Source organism: Protomyctophum bolini, assembly GCF_963924005.1.
Source record: "Protomyctophum bolini genome assembly, chromosome: 18".
NCBI lineage: Eukaryota > Metazoa > Chordata > Actinopteri > Myctophiformes > Myctophidae > Protomyctophum > Protomyctophum bolini.
This window is the reverse complement of record NC_137879.1, coordinates 34,721,245-34,738,783: the sequence shown is the minus strand read 5'-3', so window position 1 is coordinate 34,738,783 and position 17,539 is coordinate 34,721,245. Positions and strand designations below refer to the sequence as shown.

Below are 17,539 nucleotides of genomic sequence, written 5' to 3'. Positions count from 1 at the left end.
ACTCTGTGCCGCGCTATGAGCTTGTAGATCTGCTATTTTTCCAACAGCTAAAGCATAACATAATGCTTAAAACACCAAAAGGGGTTCCCGTACAGAATGGGCTAAATAGGAGAGTTGAGTGCACGGCATCAGAGCCTCTCTGTTTCCGTGTGTGTGTGTGTGTGTGTGTGTGTGTGTGTGTGTGTGTGTGTGTGTGTGTGTGTGTGTGTGTGTGTGCGCGGCGTGCGTGCGGCGTGCGTGCATGCGTGTTTCTCCAACCTGCTCCAGGTAGGACACCAGAGCCTCCCTGTTCCCCAGCCACTCTCTCTGCAGGGCTGACGCTGGAGGGAACTTGTCACAGCTGAGCTCCAGGGTGATCTCGTAACAGTTGGTGTACAGGTAGTTGAAGTCCTGCATGCCTGCAATGGAAGGTGGTGAAAAATGTGCTATTAGTTATGGCATGGTCTGCATTGACCCCAGACAGTAGTGGCTTATTCGAGCGCTAAATTAAAGGTGTTTGTTTAGGACAAAGGTGATGTTTAGGACAAAGGAAACACTTTCCTGGGATTTTTAATATGTATTTTTTATATATTTTTTTAGTCATGACACCATGTTTATGACCAAATACCTGTCATGAAAATGTGGTCTCACTCCCTTCCCTGGACTACAAAGTCACACCTCCATGCAGCCTCCCCCCCCCCCCCCCTCTCCACAAGGTAAGGAGGGGGAAGGGCACTAAAGCATTATGGGCATTGTAGGAATTCAGCAATCCAGTGAGTCAAGTCAAACACACAGACTTCGTGAATTTCCTGGGGTGCAAATTTCAAATTGTATCTACTACGAATACGATTAACATTGAGTGACTGCAGTTTCTTCCAGCTGTGAATTTTTGAGGAGCAGATCGAGCTACTTGGAGGGGCTGGGTGTCTTTTGCTCTGCTTGCAAACTAGGTACTATGTATAATTCATGTGGCTGTGTTAAAGCACTAGCTGGCCTGAACATTCTGTCTGTCTGTCCGTTTGTCTCTTCTACACCTCTCTCTCTCTCTCTCTCTCTCTCTCTCTCCCCTACCTGCTTTAGGAGTGGAACACCTGCAGCCCATTAGCTATCAGGCTAAAAGGAGCTAACCTGCAGCTCAGGGGATTGTTTTGTGCCACTTATTTCTTTCTTTTTGTCCCCCTCCCCAATATACTCATAGCATACCATGGTATTGAGTTTTGTTATTGTTAGTTCTGACCTCCAGTAGTCCATTTTGGTGGGTCATGTTTTGGTTTTGGTTTAGACTTAATGTTTTGTTTGGGTATAGTTTAGTTTCGGGAGGAACGGTAGCGTTCGACGGACGGCAAGGTTATACAGCCCTGTAGCTTTCCCCCCTCCTTATTGGCCCGGGAGGGATATACCCTCCTCCGAGCTCCTACCTCGTTTGGTTTGATTAGTGCTACACTTCGGGGTACGTTTATTTCTCTTTTTATTATAATCATCTGTCTAGGGGGTTTACGGCCATTACAGTCTCTGGGCCTTGGCCGTAACAATAATAACGGAGACATTAAGTATTACACACACTGGCTGTACTGGGATTTGAAGCTTATATGGCTCTGTTGGACTAGGAGAACCCATAGTGAACCGTGGCGTGTGTGGTGCAGCGTATTTCACACGTTCTGGATTGGTTTCCAATCCATATACTCTAGTCTACGACGTCTGCGGCTTGGTTTCAGATTTGGGTCCCACTCAGGACAATGTACTATAAACCTGGCCTGAGTTCTGCAGGGAACAAAATGTCTTCTAAATCCTTACAGCTTACTGAAAAACCTTTTTTTCTGTGTCAGTGGTGCTCAACCTTTTTCATGTCAAGGACCCCCAGAATTATATGTGATTGGCCCATCTCAAAATATGTAGTTCCAGGGACCCCCCAGAAGTAAAGATTTGAGTTAAAAACGTTGACACTGAATATAATATAATATAAAATATAATATAATATAATATAATATAATATAATATAATATAATATTGAAAGAATATATATTCAATGATTTGAGGCACATTTTCACGATTCTTCAAAAATAGCAGATCTACAACTCTGCTATTTTTTCCATAGATAAAGTATAACATAATGCTTACAACACCTAAAGAGGTTCCCGTACAGAATGGGTTAAAGGAGTATAGTTCTCCCAAACAATTATTTTCAATCAATTACACACCGAATGAAGATTTTAATTACTGGATATTTCTTTCTTTTAGTACTCCTTCATTGCCCTTAGCACTTACCCCTTAGAATAGATAGCACTTTTGTAGACTTAGATTACATTGTATACAGACTTATAGCATGTTACATATAGACAGCACTAGAATTGCATTGTATGTAGTCATAGCACTTTATATTATACCGGTATATGTATAGTGTATATATGTATAGTTTAATTATATACATACTCCACTGTTACGTTGTTACCTTATGCATGTTTTCATGAATACTACTTTTTATGTATGCGATGTATTGCCATGCTTTTTTTGTTCTTGCCTAATCGCTCTGCATTAAGAGCGTCTGCGAAATGCCTAAATTGTAATTGTAAATTGTCCTGGGGTTTATACCCTTCATATTGGAAAGGAGACAGTAGACATTAACCTGTACTTCCAGTCCAGACACCCTGGATATACTGTAAGAACATGTCAAAGCGTCCTCGGACTGGCTGTTGGGGAAAGGCGGGGGGAAACAAACCTGGTGGAACTATGACATAATTCTCGGAGCAAACAGTTAAAGCAAACATAACGTGTCCTCGCTAAATGAGAAGAGTGTGGCTATAGGGTGGGGATTCAAACGGTGGCATGAGTTCCTCTCTGAAGAGTGATAACACTCCCAATATAACAAGTATGTACCTCTGAAGAGTCAACAACACTCCAATATAACAAGTATGTACCTCTGCGGGATTCTCTGAAGTTCTCAGGCTGCATGATGTACGAATATGACGACCTGAAGACATGCCCGACCCTCAACTGATTCCCTCGGGGGGTTAGTTTAAAGCAGTGGGTTTTCAACCCTTTTTGATATCGAGGCTCACTATTTATTTGGCACAATTGAGCCACAGACCACCATCTGAGATTTAGTCTGTACTACTGACCCAAAACTTTGAATATTTTAAGATAAAAATAGGGGGTCCCATGTGGGACCCTGACGAAGGCTTGTAAAACGCGTTGGTCCATTTTTAATGATCTTTGCCATGCCATAAAATAAAGGATTTTTCAACTTGACTGGAACAGAGTGCCTTGCCTTGGACCCCAGTGATGCTTGCGGAACTCGACTCCGTCTCGTTCCTGACCGCATCACTGTCGTGGCAATAATCACGTTAACCCACACCCTCTCGTGTAATATTGCTTAATTAAACTCTTAAAATGAAACTAAATGGACCCATCAGGTCCATTTGGCAATAACCAGTTCACACCAAACTAAACATTTAGAGACCCAATTTATACTTGTAAACCAGAAATAGCACTTCTTGTTCTATAAGAATCCTTGTAGATTTGCTACTTGTTTCGTATGATGTCGTATATGATGGAGCGTAGATTAAGAATTGGAATGCTGTGGGGAAAACAACTGTCTGAATCCCCTTTGAACCTCTACTGTGAACCATGTTCTTTATTACTATTTATCTTTCTTGTCAACCAGTGGACCCATTTTTGGATTGCGGACTCAAAATCACTTTTTTATGTTTCCATTGTTTGTTTTCATTAGTATTTATATAAAAAAGCAAAGACAATGGAACTACATCTGTCATTTTCACTAGTTTGCCTCCAGGGGAGAATACCAAATGAATCATTTTTTAGTCTTCCCAAATCTGGGAAACCTATAACACTGTCATCAGACTTGTTGTCTGATTAACATTTCCTTTCACATCCTATACACAGTTCCGATTGGCAGACAGAACGAGTGGGACGTGCTGACAGAGCGGAGGTTCTTATTGGCTCTCCTCGTACATACCTTTGGACAGTGAGTACCAGCTGGCGCCGTTGGTGATTCCCTCTTCAAAGAAGTCTCCGCAGTTCCAGCCCTTGTGCATCCAGCTGTGAGCGTACGAGTAGGTCCGCGCCAGCTGAACACAACACCCATTCATACAGAGCGTTAGGTCAGTGGAGACATTACGCACGCATGCACGCACGTGCACACACGTGCACACACACCAGTGTTGTTTTCGTCGACTAAAACTAAGACGAAAAATGTTCGTCGACTACCTATTTTCACTGACAAAAACAAATGGAAACTAAATGAAAACTAAGCTACGATGACTAAAACTAAGACTAAAAATATACTTTTGTTGGCGAATAAAAACTAGACTAAAATGTTAGGAAGGGACTAGTGGACAAGATATCCAGTATAAGTCATTTTACACTTGGTTGCACGCTGAAAATAGCTGATCTACAAGCTCACAAAACTAACTAGACTAACACTAAGACATTCCAGGTGACTAAAATGTGACTAAAACTAAATGAAGTTTCAGTCCAAAGACTATGACTAAACTAAAATAGAAATTTGCTGCCATGAAAAACAACACTGACACACACACACACACACACACACACACACACACACACACACACACACACACACACACACACACACACACACACACACACACACACACACACACACACGTGTCTATATCATTGGTTCTCAAAGTGGGATCCCCAGCCAAATTAGATAATATACTGTAGCGTCAATCCATTTAAAAGGTAGGGTAAGTGATTTTCATTGGTTAAAATAAGTGTTTAAAAAGCCCTATATTGTGATAGTATACTCGTGGCTATAGTGTTTGTTCAGTAAGTGGAGTCTTCAAGTCTTCTATTACACAGAACGTGCATTTTCAGGTCTGGAGATATACAACTTTTTATCCAATCAGGACAGAGAACGCATAGTCGGGATACAGATTTTAAACAAGTGAAATTGTAAGTGATGGCACAAAGAAATGAGCCGACACAATTGTAACTGGTTAAGTTATAGAATCGGCCTCAGGTCTTAATGGGTTAAGTATAGGTAGCCTTTGGGAAATGGGAACCAACGTTTCCCTGAGCCATGTTGTGGCCCATAGAGTCAGGTCAGGAGCCTATATCTCCTGTTTCCTGTATAGCGGCTTGAAAGGGTTGCTTGACGTCCGACTACCCCATGGTACTAGTACAGTATGTCGCAGGGACTTACTGTAACCCACCCCCCCCCCCCCCCCCCCCCCCAAAAAAAATCCAACCCTTGAGCAGGGATGCATTACAGTATACATACCATTTTTTTATAGTCGTCGGTATGACTCCGCAGAGCATTGAATTAACCCAGACATCAGAGACACTGTATTCACAAGGCCAATTAACTGCAGCTTCCCTGAAGAGTTTTAGGAACGGCGATTTTGTAAATGCCATTTTTAGCCCCTCCTTTCCCCCCCGTTTTGAGACCTAACCCTGAGATAATATACTGTATACATACAGTAGGTTCGTGCCAGTGTCCAGTGTACCATGGGAAATAGTCCATCCATACGAGCTCACAAGGCGACTTTACAACAAAGTACATAATCAGGCCTTATAACCATAACCTTAGCCTGAACCTATTCCTAATATAAGCCTGACTCCCCAACCACGAATCAACCATTACTCTCCTGAGAGAACCTGAACAACACACGCACGCACGCACACACGCCACACACCAAACACCACACACACACATTACTTTGGTGGTAAAAATATTATCACCATCTGGAAATGGTTTCCTATAATGTGCGGCGGGCGGGCGGAGTGTGCATGTGTGTATATCCCATTCTGAACGGGAACCCATTTTTAGCACTATGTTATGCTTTAGGTATTGAAAAATAGCAGATCTACAAGCTCGTAGCGCGCCACCGAGTGGCGCGCTACGAGCTTGTAGGTCTGCTATTTTTGAAAAATCGAACAACAACTGACATTTTTAGAATCTGATCTCAGGTCAGAATGGGGTTCATCAGACCATTGTGTGTCCCAGTGGAAACCTCGTATGAATCTGATCTCGGGTCAGAATGGGATATTATATATACCTTCTTAAAGATCTTATCGTCGGCCGTGGCGGCGTAGGTGGTCCTCCCTCGCACGCGGGGGTCCCTGGCCTTGTCGAAGGGGTAGTTGGCCACCACCGCTCCGCCATGGAGGTTGGCCGAGAGGACGAAGTTGTAGTTCTGCATCCACTTGATGACCGCCAGCGTCTCCGGCTCCACCTGAGGATATCAGGGACAAATTAGCCATTGGGCCAGTGGGGCCGTGGCCCAGGGGCCCTTGGCTCTCAGGGGACCTTCAGGGAAATTAGACCGTATAGGTACTAGGTTTGACACCCTGAAAAGGGCTCCTGGGGCCCTTCATTGGCTGTTGATTTTGTAAAATCTAGGTTAAAAAGATGATAAAAACACATAAAAACACGAAAATGGGGGCCCTTCAAATATTACCGGCCCAGGGGCCCTCGTGCGGGTTAATCCGTCCCTGGAGGATATATATATATATACTAGAGCTACTTCGCCACGCACTATGGGAAGAAATAAATGGCGGGAGTTGACTCCACATGTAGTAACGGATGGGTTATTGGAAATGTACCATTGTTTTGTCCTGAATATTTCCACAGCCTAATTACTAAAGGATTGTGACTGTGGGACAGACATACAGTCTGACATACAATAGGCTACACGTGTGCACAGTGAATAAACAATGACCTATATGCCCAGAGTTCTTAAATTAACATAGTTGGATTTTAACAGAAAGACAATGCCATAAATCAGTCAAAGTAAGTGACAGACTCAACAGTAGCACACAGCATGCAAGGCAGCGATGCATGCATGCAAACATGTTTGTCCAGCTGAGATTTAGTGTCTCCATCTCTCTGTGGAAGAGGTTGCACATGACCTGTACGGCCACACTGAGGCGCTGCAACACAAACACAGACACAAAACAACACCACGCTGTTTGTCCAGTTGACCCAAATCAACACCAATACCTAGCCTGTTTGTCCAAAACACAGTATCTGCTGGCCACGTTTCTACTTCGCCACAACCTAATGTTAGTAACAAATGTAGGGGAGAGCCGCCAAGGTTGTAACGCTTCACGGTTGTAACATGGACGTTATATCTTGATTGGTCAACGCCACCATGACGCCATCGCGTCAGTATGTGTACAGCAACGTACTCTACGTGGCGAGGAAGTTTGAAGTGTTTACCTTCAAAATGCGTATAATTTTACACCTGGAGTATATGTGTGCTACAATTTTTGTCTTTGGTGTTGGTGAATAAAAATCCACATGGATGTGTTCATGCTTATGTTCTTCATTAGTTTGCATCGTGTTTAGACGGAATTCACGTTCATTCTGGTCTGTAAGCAACTGCAAAGAAAACTTGCAAAAGCGGGTCATTTGTAACATGTGTTACAAATGGTCCGCTTCCATTCAATGCGATATGTAATATTTACATATTTGACATATTGGCCAATATTATATGTTCTGAAATTGTATTGTATTGTGTAGTGTATTCTAAAAGTAGTTTAGGGTTGTATAACATTGTACAACTCAATCAATCAAACGTTTGTTTAATCAATGTATTGCCCCATTGAAAAAAAAGAAAAGGCCAAACTGGTACACCCGATACTATTTAATATTTCCCTTATGTTTGATATTTTCTTATCACATCCATGGTATGAAAACAATGCTAAGGAGTTGCTTCAATGAAATATAATTGCTTTAAGCTGAAAACAGGTTATTAGTTATGATGTGTAGTGTAGTGTAGTCAACATGTTAAGGCTCATACACACTGCCCGGTATTTGCTGCGATTATGCTTTCGGGGAGCATTGTTGGCGCTGGCCGACAAAAAACCCTGATCTGACGTTAAGTGGTGCCCAAATGGTAGATCACGATCTACAAAGGCTTTGCAGGTAGACCACATGACATGGCAGTAAAAATATATATAATTTTAATATAAAAAACGATTTTTGCATCTTCCGCTTTAGATGACCTGAGATTACTTGAGTGATTGACATAAAAAAGGGCCTGTCAGCTCAAACACACAATGCAATACTTGTTGTTGCTTACAATCATCAGTAGCAAAGTCAAATACCAACAAAAATAAAAGCCTACGATTTGCATTTCCCCCCCTCTATTTCCCATTCCATGTGCGTTTGTCTTATATGTAGCCTATATGAAAGGCCCCTCAATTACATTGTGTCACTATTTTCAGCAATGGGATGATAGTTTTATTTGGTGGGTATGTTGAGCTGGTCGTTTTGAAAGTAGCTCTCAAGTCCATAAAACAAACTAACATAGGCTACTTCTCTATAAGCAGAATCATGAATAGGCCTATTTAATTTATACAAAAGGAGAAGAGAGAGAGAGAGAGAGAGAGAGAGCAATGTGTTTGTGGCTCAAACTTTGTCTAATATTGTTTTAGAGCAGTGGTTCTCAAACATTGTCATGGCAAGAGCAAAGGAGGCCCAATATTTTTTCAATCTACAAAAATAATCCCAAAATCGCTGATAAATTAAATTACATTACTTACTAATCGCTTATTTGGCAACACTGGTCAGAAACGACCAGTTGCTTTTTGTTGCAGCTCCGTGACTGGGAGATGGGAACTTTCTGTTACAGTTAAATCAATCTAAAAGTACCACACAACTGAAAAGTATCGCGACTGTGAGCGCAAGTTAGAGACGTGTGTGGCTATAATGACGCACAGCTGTTATGTAATCGCGCATCTATAAATTCTAATCTATTTCTTGGGGAGCCGGGACTGTGTGTGTGTGTGTGTGTGTGTGTGTGTGTGTGTGTGTGTGTATATATACACTCCGTCGGTAATTCCCTGTAGGCTATACCCACATATTGGTAGCCTATCTCAATATTGGCGTGACGCATTTCACGTGAATAATGTTGTGTGCGCGCGTGCGGAGAAATAGAGTTATTTAATGAGTCGCATGTTGGTGTGTGTGTGTGTGTGTGTGTGTGTGTGTGTGTGTGTGTGTGTGTGTGTGTGTGTGCACGTCAGGCGTGCGTGTGCGTGCAGGCGTATGTATGCATGTGTACAGTGTACTGGGCAGTTGGCTGTGTGGCGAAAATAGGCAAAGTGATCGGTGTAAGGGTGATATTTTGGCACAATCCGATTAATGACAAAGAACAATGTTGATGTAACTAAGGGAATCGTCGAGTCATTTATTTTGTAAATAAAGAGATTTAGATGGAATAAGCGAAATAGCGATCGTATAATCTCTCCTGTTCCTTCTTTCTCTCATCAATGTCCTGCGCGAGATCAGATTCTGTGCTGCGCGAGATGACATTGTCAAGCTAGTGTGGGGGCGGGCCTGGTAAAAGAGGGCAGTGTTGCCAGGTTTGCGAATTGTAAGCGAGTTGCAGTGTATGTAAGTAGCGTGGTTAAAGTCCTTGTTTCTCGGCGTGTTGTGGCAACAGCGTAGGCTGTTGCCTGGGGGGTGTGGGTACTTTGGGAAGAAAATGTTTGTATTAAACAAATGCATTGCCGGCGTGAGTGTGGAAGGGAGCCAGTGTTAGTGCCAATGAAAAGTCTATTTGGCTGGTGGTCTGCGTTGGGGTTGGCGTGGGCCGTGTAATGAAGAGATCGCTTACACACACTGCAAAGAGACTGCGAAGGGTAAGTGTGTGACGTCACTGCCCGTGTGAGTGTGTGTGAGAAGTGAGTGTGCGTGAGTCTAGTGTGTAAGATGGTGTTGTGGGCGTTGCAGTAGCGACGTAGCTGTTCGTGGCTTTGGTTTTCTGCCTTGGGGTGTGTCTTCTGAGTATGGGTACCACTTCTCCCATATATATAAGATATAGGGACCAGTGTTGTTTTTTGCAGCAAATTTCACTATTTTAGTTTTTAGTCATAATTATAGTCTCTTGAATAGTTTTCACTTAGTTTTGAGTCACATTTTAGTCACCTTGGAATGCTCTAGTGTTTGGTCTAGTTTTAGTCGACTAAATGTCGTACGATTTTAGTCGGCTAAATCTACGGTTGATTCAGTCGACTGAAATGTGTTTTGACAGGCCTTGGTGTCGTTTGTAATGACATATTTTACACTTTGGTCGTGAGATTGTAGATCTGCTATTTTCAGCATGCAGCCCAGCATAAAAACTGGATATCTTATAGTCCCTTACTAACATTTTAGTCTAGTTTTTATTTGTTGACGAAATTGTCAGTATATTTAGTCTTATAGTTTTAGTCGTCATAGATTCGTTTTTATTTAGTTTTTATTTAGTTTTAGTCAGTGAAAAAAGGTAGTCGACGAACATTTTTCGTCTTTAGTTTTAGTCGACGAAAACAACGATGGTATATAGACATAACAATGCAGCGTGTCGTCACTATAGTCGGGGCGGAAACATAAACGGCATAATTGAGTCCCGAAAACTGTTACTTTTCAGGATTCAAATTCTTTTAAAGATATTTTCATACTTTTATTGATTTTATTGAGTAAGTTGACAGGAAATGGGAAGAGAGATGGGGGGGGGGGGGGGTGTGTGGAGACACAGCAAAGGTCGTCGGGGGTCGGGACTTGAACAACCCCCCCCCCGATTTAAAAGTCAAAAGCTGATCGACAAGCTGAAAACGCGTCGCTTCACACCGAGCTATATATGAGCTTGTGGATCTGCTGTATACCTTTGATAGCCTATACTTTTGTGTTCATGCTATAGTTTAGTATTATGATCATCAAGTATAGGGTGTTAATTTATGAGAAGGTTATAATCTATATAGGATTCTGCCCGTCAGCAACGATATACCAATATTATCGCTGTGAGGTGGAAACCTTGCATGTCCAAAACCGTTACATTCCAGGAAATGGGGAAAAAAAAGTCACACCCCTCCTCTCTCTCTCTCTCTCTCTCTCTCTCTGTTTCTGTACAACAGCGCCCCTCTGGTGCTCATCAACACATACTGTACATAGGCGGACACGGACATTGCTGTTCCTTGGAGTGGTTGCACCACTCAAAAAGAATAATACACTACATTTCAATGCATAATGTACCGTATTAGGTCTATTTAGACACAAGCTCCTGTTTTAGCTTATACTTTACATACTTTTCGTACAAAACCCACAGATCTATGGCTTTTTTTTTTTTTGGCGCCATGTTTCGAGCTTGGTTGGACTTTGGATACTTCTAGTGTGTGACGCTGCGGTATCAATTAGAGCGGTCATTCAGAAACCTCAGTCCGTCAGCAAACAGACTGAAGGAATATAAGCCTTTTATATACTATCTAAACACGAGACTAAAATGGCAAGCTGCCTATTACGTGCATGTGTGGTTTAATATCGGCCTTCTCTAGGGTTCATCCACTTGGGAGTATATATGAATGCATTCAGCGAAGCTTCATGGCAATCCGACCGGTGGACATTTGAAGCGTGCCAGGGCGCTAGACTAGAGGAAAGGTCATGGGGTCTGCCTATTATTACGGTATGTGACTAAATTGGACTGTGGGACTGCCATTGGATTTTTTTAGAATTTTCTTTTTTCCTATGAAAAGCAGGGAATCATAGCTTCAAATTGACATATTGGTTGTTCAGTTTGGAGATATGGCTCATAGAGTAATGTCTTGCGGAAAACAGCGAGTTTGAAGAAACGGGCTTGGAAGGTTCACTTCTGTGGTCTCTAACATTACACCTATAGCTATACATGTTTGGGCATTTATTTCATGTTTACATGTCGATTTCAGCTCTGACACTTATTTCAGACATGCTCTTGTATGTGAAGAGTCTGCCTGTGCTATTAACTCATTTAAAAAAAAAGTTAAAAAAAAAGTTTCTCCTCTGGTGAAATGCTGGAATTTGCGCGATGGCAGTCTCTCAGTCAAATCTGGTCAAATTCCAATACCCAAAATCTCGGCCACTCATTCTTTATTCGGATCCCCATTAGCTTCCACACAAAAATGTATAATGTATAACAAAAACGGATGATTGAAATCTAAAACGGACAAGATCTATAGTTCTCAGCTAAAACAGTGAAGTCGCTCTGCATTTAACAGAGGCAACAACGACCAATAGTAACAAATACAGTGTTAAAAAAATACAATAAGAATAAGGTATACAACAAATAGGAAAAAAGGACTGCTTCTGGTTTGTCTCAGATTTAAATGGAGCATAATTATTCCAAGCTGAAAAAGCTCCATGTAAACTCACTTGGTCACTCCAGCATATATGGCGGTGTTCCGGTGAAATTGGTGACCTGCTGACAATCGCGTATATATAGCCGCCATCACATGTCAGTGTCCGAATGAAAATCATTACGGTTTGTTTATATTAGCAGAGTTCAGCCTATAGGCTATAGCTGCATTTAGGCCACATATTTAAAGACCTCCATGTAAGTTACGTGAAGTCAACAAGATGGTCACATATTTTTTGGCAGGTCACTCATTTCACCGTAACACTATAGCTGCCATGCTGGAGTGAGTGTGTGAGTGGAGTGAGTGGTCCTCTCCTCTCCTCTCCTCTCCTCTCCTCTCCTCTCCTCTCCTCTCCTCTCCTCGTTTGTGACACATGACATGGTAGTTTACAGATATGTGGAATGTTCAAATTGCAGGTTTAGGCTGCCAGCCAAACATTGGTTTGGTGGACACTAAACCACTAAAGCACATCCTCACTCAGTCCTATAGCCAATAGCCATACATCATGGTGACATGTAGTAATAATTCTCCCTGTGCAGGGCTAGGCTACGGGAGGCAAATAAACACTATAGGCTAAGTAGCCAGCCAGCTCGCTGGCTTAAAAACAGCGGTGGGAACTTGGAAGTAACCAAGTATACATTTACTCAAGTAATGCATTGCATTTTTATAGCGCTTTTCCAAGTGCTCAAAGCGCAACGGTTCATTCATTCATACATTGTGAGGTGAGGCGGCGAACAGTCGACGCCAGCGTCCTCACTTCTCACATTCACACACCGACGGTGGCGAGCTCACACCGACCGACTCATTGGAGGCAATGTATGGGTTCAGTGTCTTGCCCGAGGACACTTCGACATGTAAAGACAGGAGGAACCGGGGTTTCGAACCGCCGACCCAGGGGTCATTGGACGACCTGCTCTACCTCCTGAGCTATAGCCTGGCTAATAAGCCAGACCGAATGTGATTTGAGTCTGGCTTATTTAGCCAGGCTACTCCTGAGCCACAGCCGCCCCAAGTACTGTATCTGAGTACTTCTTCCACCACTGCAAATAAACACTATAGCCAGCCATCTCTTTGTCTTAAAGGGACACTTCACCCTTTTTGCAAAAAAATATATGTTAATGACGTTTAGAAGCTTTAGATCACTTTCCTGGGGGTATTTATGTGTGTAATATGTGGTTTTAGATATTTTAGATTGTAGCAGTGAGCCTGTTGTCTCTGATGTCATGGACACTGGTCTCACTACCTTCCTGGACTACATTTCCCATAATTCTTTGGTGCACTGCTCCCCCTTGTGGATGGGGGTGAGAGCTGTCTTACTGAGACAACATGTAGTCCAGGAAGGAAGTGAGCCCAGTGTCCATGACATCAGAGACAACAGGCTCACTGCTACAATCTAAAATATCTAAAACCACATATTACACACATAAAGACCCCCAGGAAAGTGTTCTAAAGCTTCTAAACGTCATTAACGTATATTTTTTTGCAAAAAGGGTGAAGTGTCCCTTTAAGGTCGGTCAATAACCCTTAGACGAATACTTTTGTTTTGTGTCGCATTTCTGAGCCAATAGTCGCAGTCCTGCCCCCCTTTTCGAGGGCACTGGAAGAGAATGTCAGAACGTTTCAGAAAGCCTCGGACAAAGCCGACTCGGATGAGGACAAACCATGACAATAGCCAATCATGAAAGACTTTGAAAATGTGAGAGCTTGTAGATCTGCTAGTGCTATTTGATGTGGTGCAAATCGTTCGATATATATTATTTTAACGTTTTTAACTCAAATCTTTGCTTCAGGGGGGGGGTCCCTGGAACAACTTTTCAGATGAGGGTCTGCGGCCAAATACAGATCATTTTTGGGGTCCTTGACATGAAATAGTTTGAGAACCACTGACAGGGAAACATATAGTTTTCCAGAAAACTGTCATGATTTTAGAAGGCATTTTGTAGAATCTGCATGGTCTCTTCAGTCCTAAATGGGTTCAAGTTGAAATCTGTAGAGGTGTCCCCCAACTCCCCATGCAGGGCAGACGCTGGGGCTATAAATATATGATTTACGGCACAGGAGGTGTTTATTATGTGTGGATCTTTTATACGTGTGTGACCGTATATACTTCCTTTGTAGACTCCCGGGGTGTCGGGTTACAAGTGAAGGACACAGACAACTAGAACAACACACGCAGACTAGACATGGACAAATAGCCTGAACAGATGTGAGACAGAGAAATGTGCACACGTCACACACACACACATACATCTACAGACCACTAGGGCTGCGACATGGGCAGGGGGCTGAAGCCCCCTTTGATATCTACAGCATGTGTGCACTTCCCTGGATGGGTGGCCAAATCCATATGTATTTGGAGGTCCTTTTTTGGCGGGTTCATGTGTTTGGTTCCGACAGAGCCACTGCTATATAAAGGCTAATATTCACACACCTGCTACTTGGAAGTGGAACTGAGCCATTGATTGCCACTCTGTGGCCTGCTGCAAAAACACAGGCTTGCAACGGCGGCCTCCAACGAGAGGCTGCGTAAAGTATTTAAACAAAGGGCTTTTCTAAGAACTGAACTCCCGCTGGCTGCAGCACGCGGGGAGGTTTGGTTCCGCTTGAGACCTTCTCCAAATGGAGGACCCTGGAATTATAGGCATGACGAGAAACATAACAACCACTTGGCGGTTTGGTTTAAAAGACGGGGGCCGAGAAGCAGCGACGCGTGCCTGCCTGGCCATGCCTCTTGTTCAGTGTTGTTTTCGTCGACTATAAAACTAAGACGAAAAATGTTCGTCGACTACCTTTTTCCACTGAGGAAAACGAAATTGAAACTAAATGAAAACTAAGCTACGATGACTAAAACTGAGACTAAATACACTGACAATTTCGTGAACAAATAAAAACTAGACTAAAATGTAATAGGAAGGGACTAGTGGACAAGAGATAAGTCACTTTACAATTAGTTGCATGCGTTGTGAGCTTGTAGATGAGGTATTTTCAGCAAGTCATTACGACAGCATCAAGGCACCGCCAAAATAAATTTTAGTCGACTAAAATCTTAAGATATTTAGTCGACTAAAACTAGACTAACACTAAAACATTCCAGGTGACTAAAATGTGACTAAACTAAGTGAAAACTATTCAAGAGACTAATGACTAAAAGTAAAATCAAAATCTGCTGCCAAAGATAACACTGCTCTTGTTTCCCTGTTTCATAGACTTTTATCAATGGAACCGACGTACTGTAGTATTTATCACAATGGTGCGGGGGAGGGTAAGGACTCTTCCTTATGATTTTGCATGCAGCAAGCGAGTCTGTTTCTGCCAGGTTTCCATTGTGTCTTTGAGAGCACCGCAGCTGCAGTTCAATTCAATTCAATTCAATTCAATTCAATTCAATTGAATAGTGTCAAATCACAACAAGTTGTCTCAAGACACTTTACAACCAACAAAGATCCACCCAGAGCAAGCAATATAACCTGGAACAAACAACATGGTGGTGTCTATAGGTCTGTCTGTCTTGTGTTCTGGGCTTGTTATTATCCTTTAATATATAATAATGTGAAACAAACGGAAAAACTAAAAGAAAATCATCTTCGACTATTTCACAATGGGAGCGTGCCATATTAAAAAGCTGAAGTTCTGCATCGCTGTGTATTCTATATTATTAAGGTCATTGTAGCGGTCAATTTGTATTGGGGGTGGGGATGGGGGCGGCCCCCCATAGTGAGGCTCTCCAACGTTGAAGCACTGGGCCCCTGCTGGTCAGACGTGGGACTTGCAGGCGGGGGACCCGTGGAGTTATGACGAGGAAACCCCGTGCAGCTGGAGTTTAACATTGAGCGCTCGTTTGCACTTTCCGAATTTTTTGAAATCGAAATCGCAAAGAAATGCGGAAGTATAGGCGGTTCTTTCCGGGTGCATGCTTCATAAAACGCCACTGAGCAACAACAACGCCCACTGAAATGAATAGCAAAGTGGCCGCTGTCGCTGTCGGTCTCAGTCTCTATCCCTTTAACACTGAAACACTGAACAGCTGAAACATCGGCCCAAATATGGAGACGACGCCGAATCACCGTCTTGACGTCACGGTATACCGATGTCATAATGAGCGACGTCATGACGTTAGCCATGCTATAGGTTACTTTACATGATATCACTCGCAGTGCGCACGGTTCCCGCCAAGATGTTTTAAAGACGACTACACCCTGTCGACTGGAACCGAGCGACTGACCGAGCGACCGACCGACCGACCGCAGCAATGGCCGACAACAACAACAACAACGACACGCAGCGTGCTCCAGAAGCTCCGTACGCCACGAGGATCGTGATGGACGACGCCTCGTCGTCCTCCAGCCGCCACGAGGAGGGCCTCAGCGCGGAGCAGGTCCGCTTCATCCGACGGACGGAGCTGGAGCAGTGGAAGAGGAGGAAGGCCCCGTCGTCGGCGCTCCGGGGCAGGAACGCTCTCACCGGTCTGGCCGTCGGAGCCGCGGCGGCGGCGATATACGGCTACACCGTCTATTCGGTCTCCCAGGAACGCCTCGTGGACAAGCTGGACGAGCAGGTTAAGCTGGCGAGGACTATATAGGAGGATGAAGCCGGGCGCCGAGTCGCCGACTGAGCTTGTTTTGTTTTTGAGGGCCTCCAATCAGTGTTGTTTCCGTCGACTAAAACTTAAGACGAAAATAAATGTTCATCGACTATACCTTTTTCCACTGAGGAAAACTTAAATGGAAACTAAATGAAAACTGTGCTATGATGACTAAAACTATGAGACTAAATATATACTGACAATTTCGTCGACAAATAAAAACTAAAGACTAAAATGTTAGGAAGGGACTAGTGGACAAGATATCCAGTATTTTTACACTTGGTTGCATGCTTAGAATAGTCGATCTACAAGCGCCGTTGTGAGCTTGTAGATCGGCTATTTTCAGCAAGTGTAAAAAATAGTCCTTACGACGGCATCAATGCCCACGCAAAATACATTTTAGTCGACTAAATCAACTGTAGATTTAGTCGACTAAAATCTCATGACATTTAGTCGACTAAAACTAGACTAAAACTAACACATTCCAGGTGACTAAAATGTGACTAAAACGAAATGAAAACTATTCAAAAGACTGACTAAAACTGAAATCAAAATTTGCTGCCAAAAACAACACTGCCTCCAATGCATGGCTTTCCGATGAATTACGTCATAGGCCAGCCAAGTCTATTATAACGTTTACTGTTTGTTTAGGGTCAAATAAACAGCGCTTCATATGATTTGTGTGTTGCTGATTTGAAAATATATACCTGGTCCAACCAGGAATCCAAAAACGTCAACCAGCAAGTATTGGAGAGAAAACGAAAAATGAAATGAAACTAATGTAAACTGACTGACTGAAAAAAAAGCCTCTAGCCTGATTTCTCAGACTCTGAAGCAGTTCAC

The 17,539-nt window shown here is 43.0% G+C and overlaps 1 protein-coding gene across 2 annotated transcripts in view; it reads right to left on the bottom strand.

The window, feature by feature from the left end:
* Positions 1-17,539, bottom strand: part of cpn1 (carboxypeptidase N, polypeptide 1) — a 38,763-nt gene that overhangs the window by 7,434 nt on the left and 13,790 nt on the right. For both annotated transcript variants that reach the window (XM_080789525.1, XM_080789524.1), the window contains exons 4-6: positions 6,021-6,197; positions 3,953-4,064; positions 259-398 (exon numbers count right to left, since the gene is read on the bottom strand). In XM_080789525.1, coding sequence (XP_080645651.1) covers positions 259-398; positions 3,953-4,064; positions 6,021-6,197 — 429 coding nt within the window. The remainder of the gene's footprint in view (positions 1-258; positions 399-3,952; positions 4,065-6,020; positions 6,198-17,539) is intronic.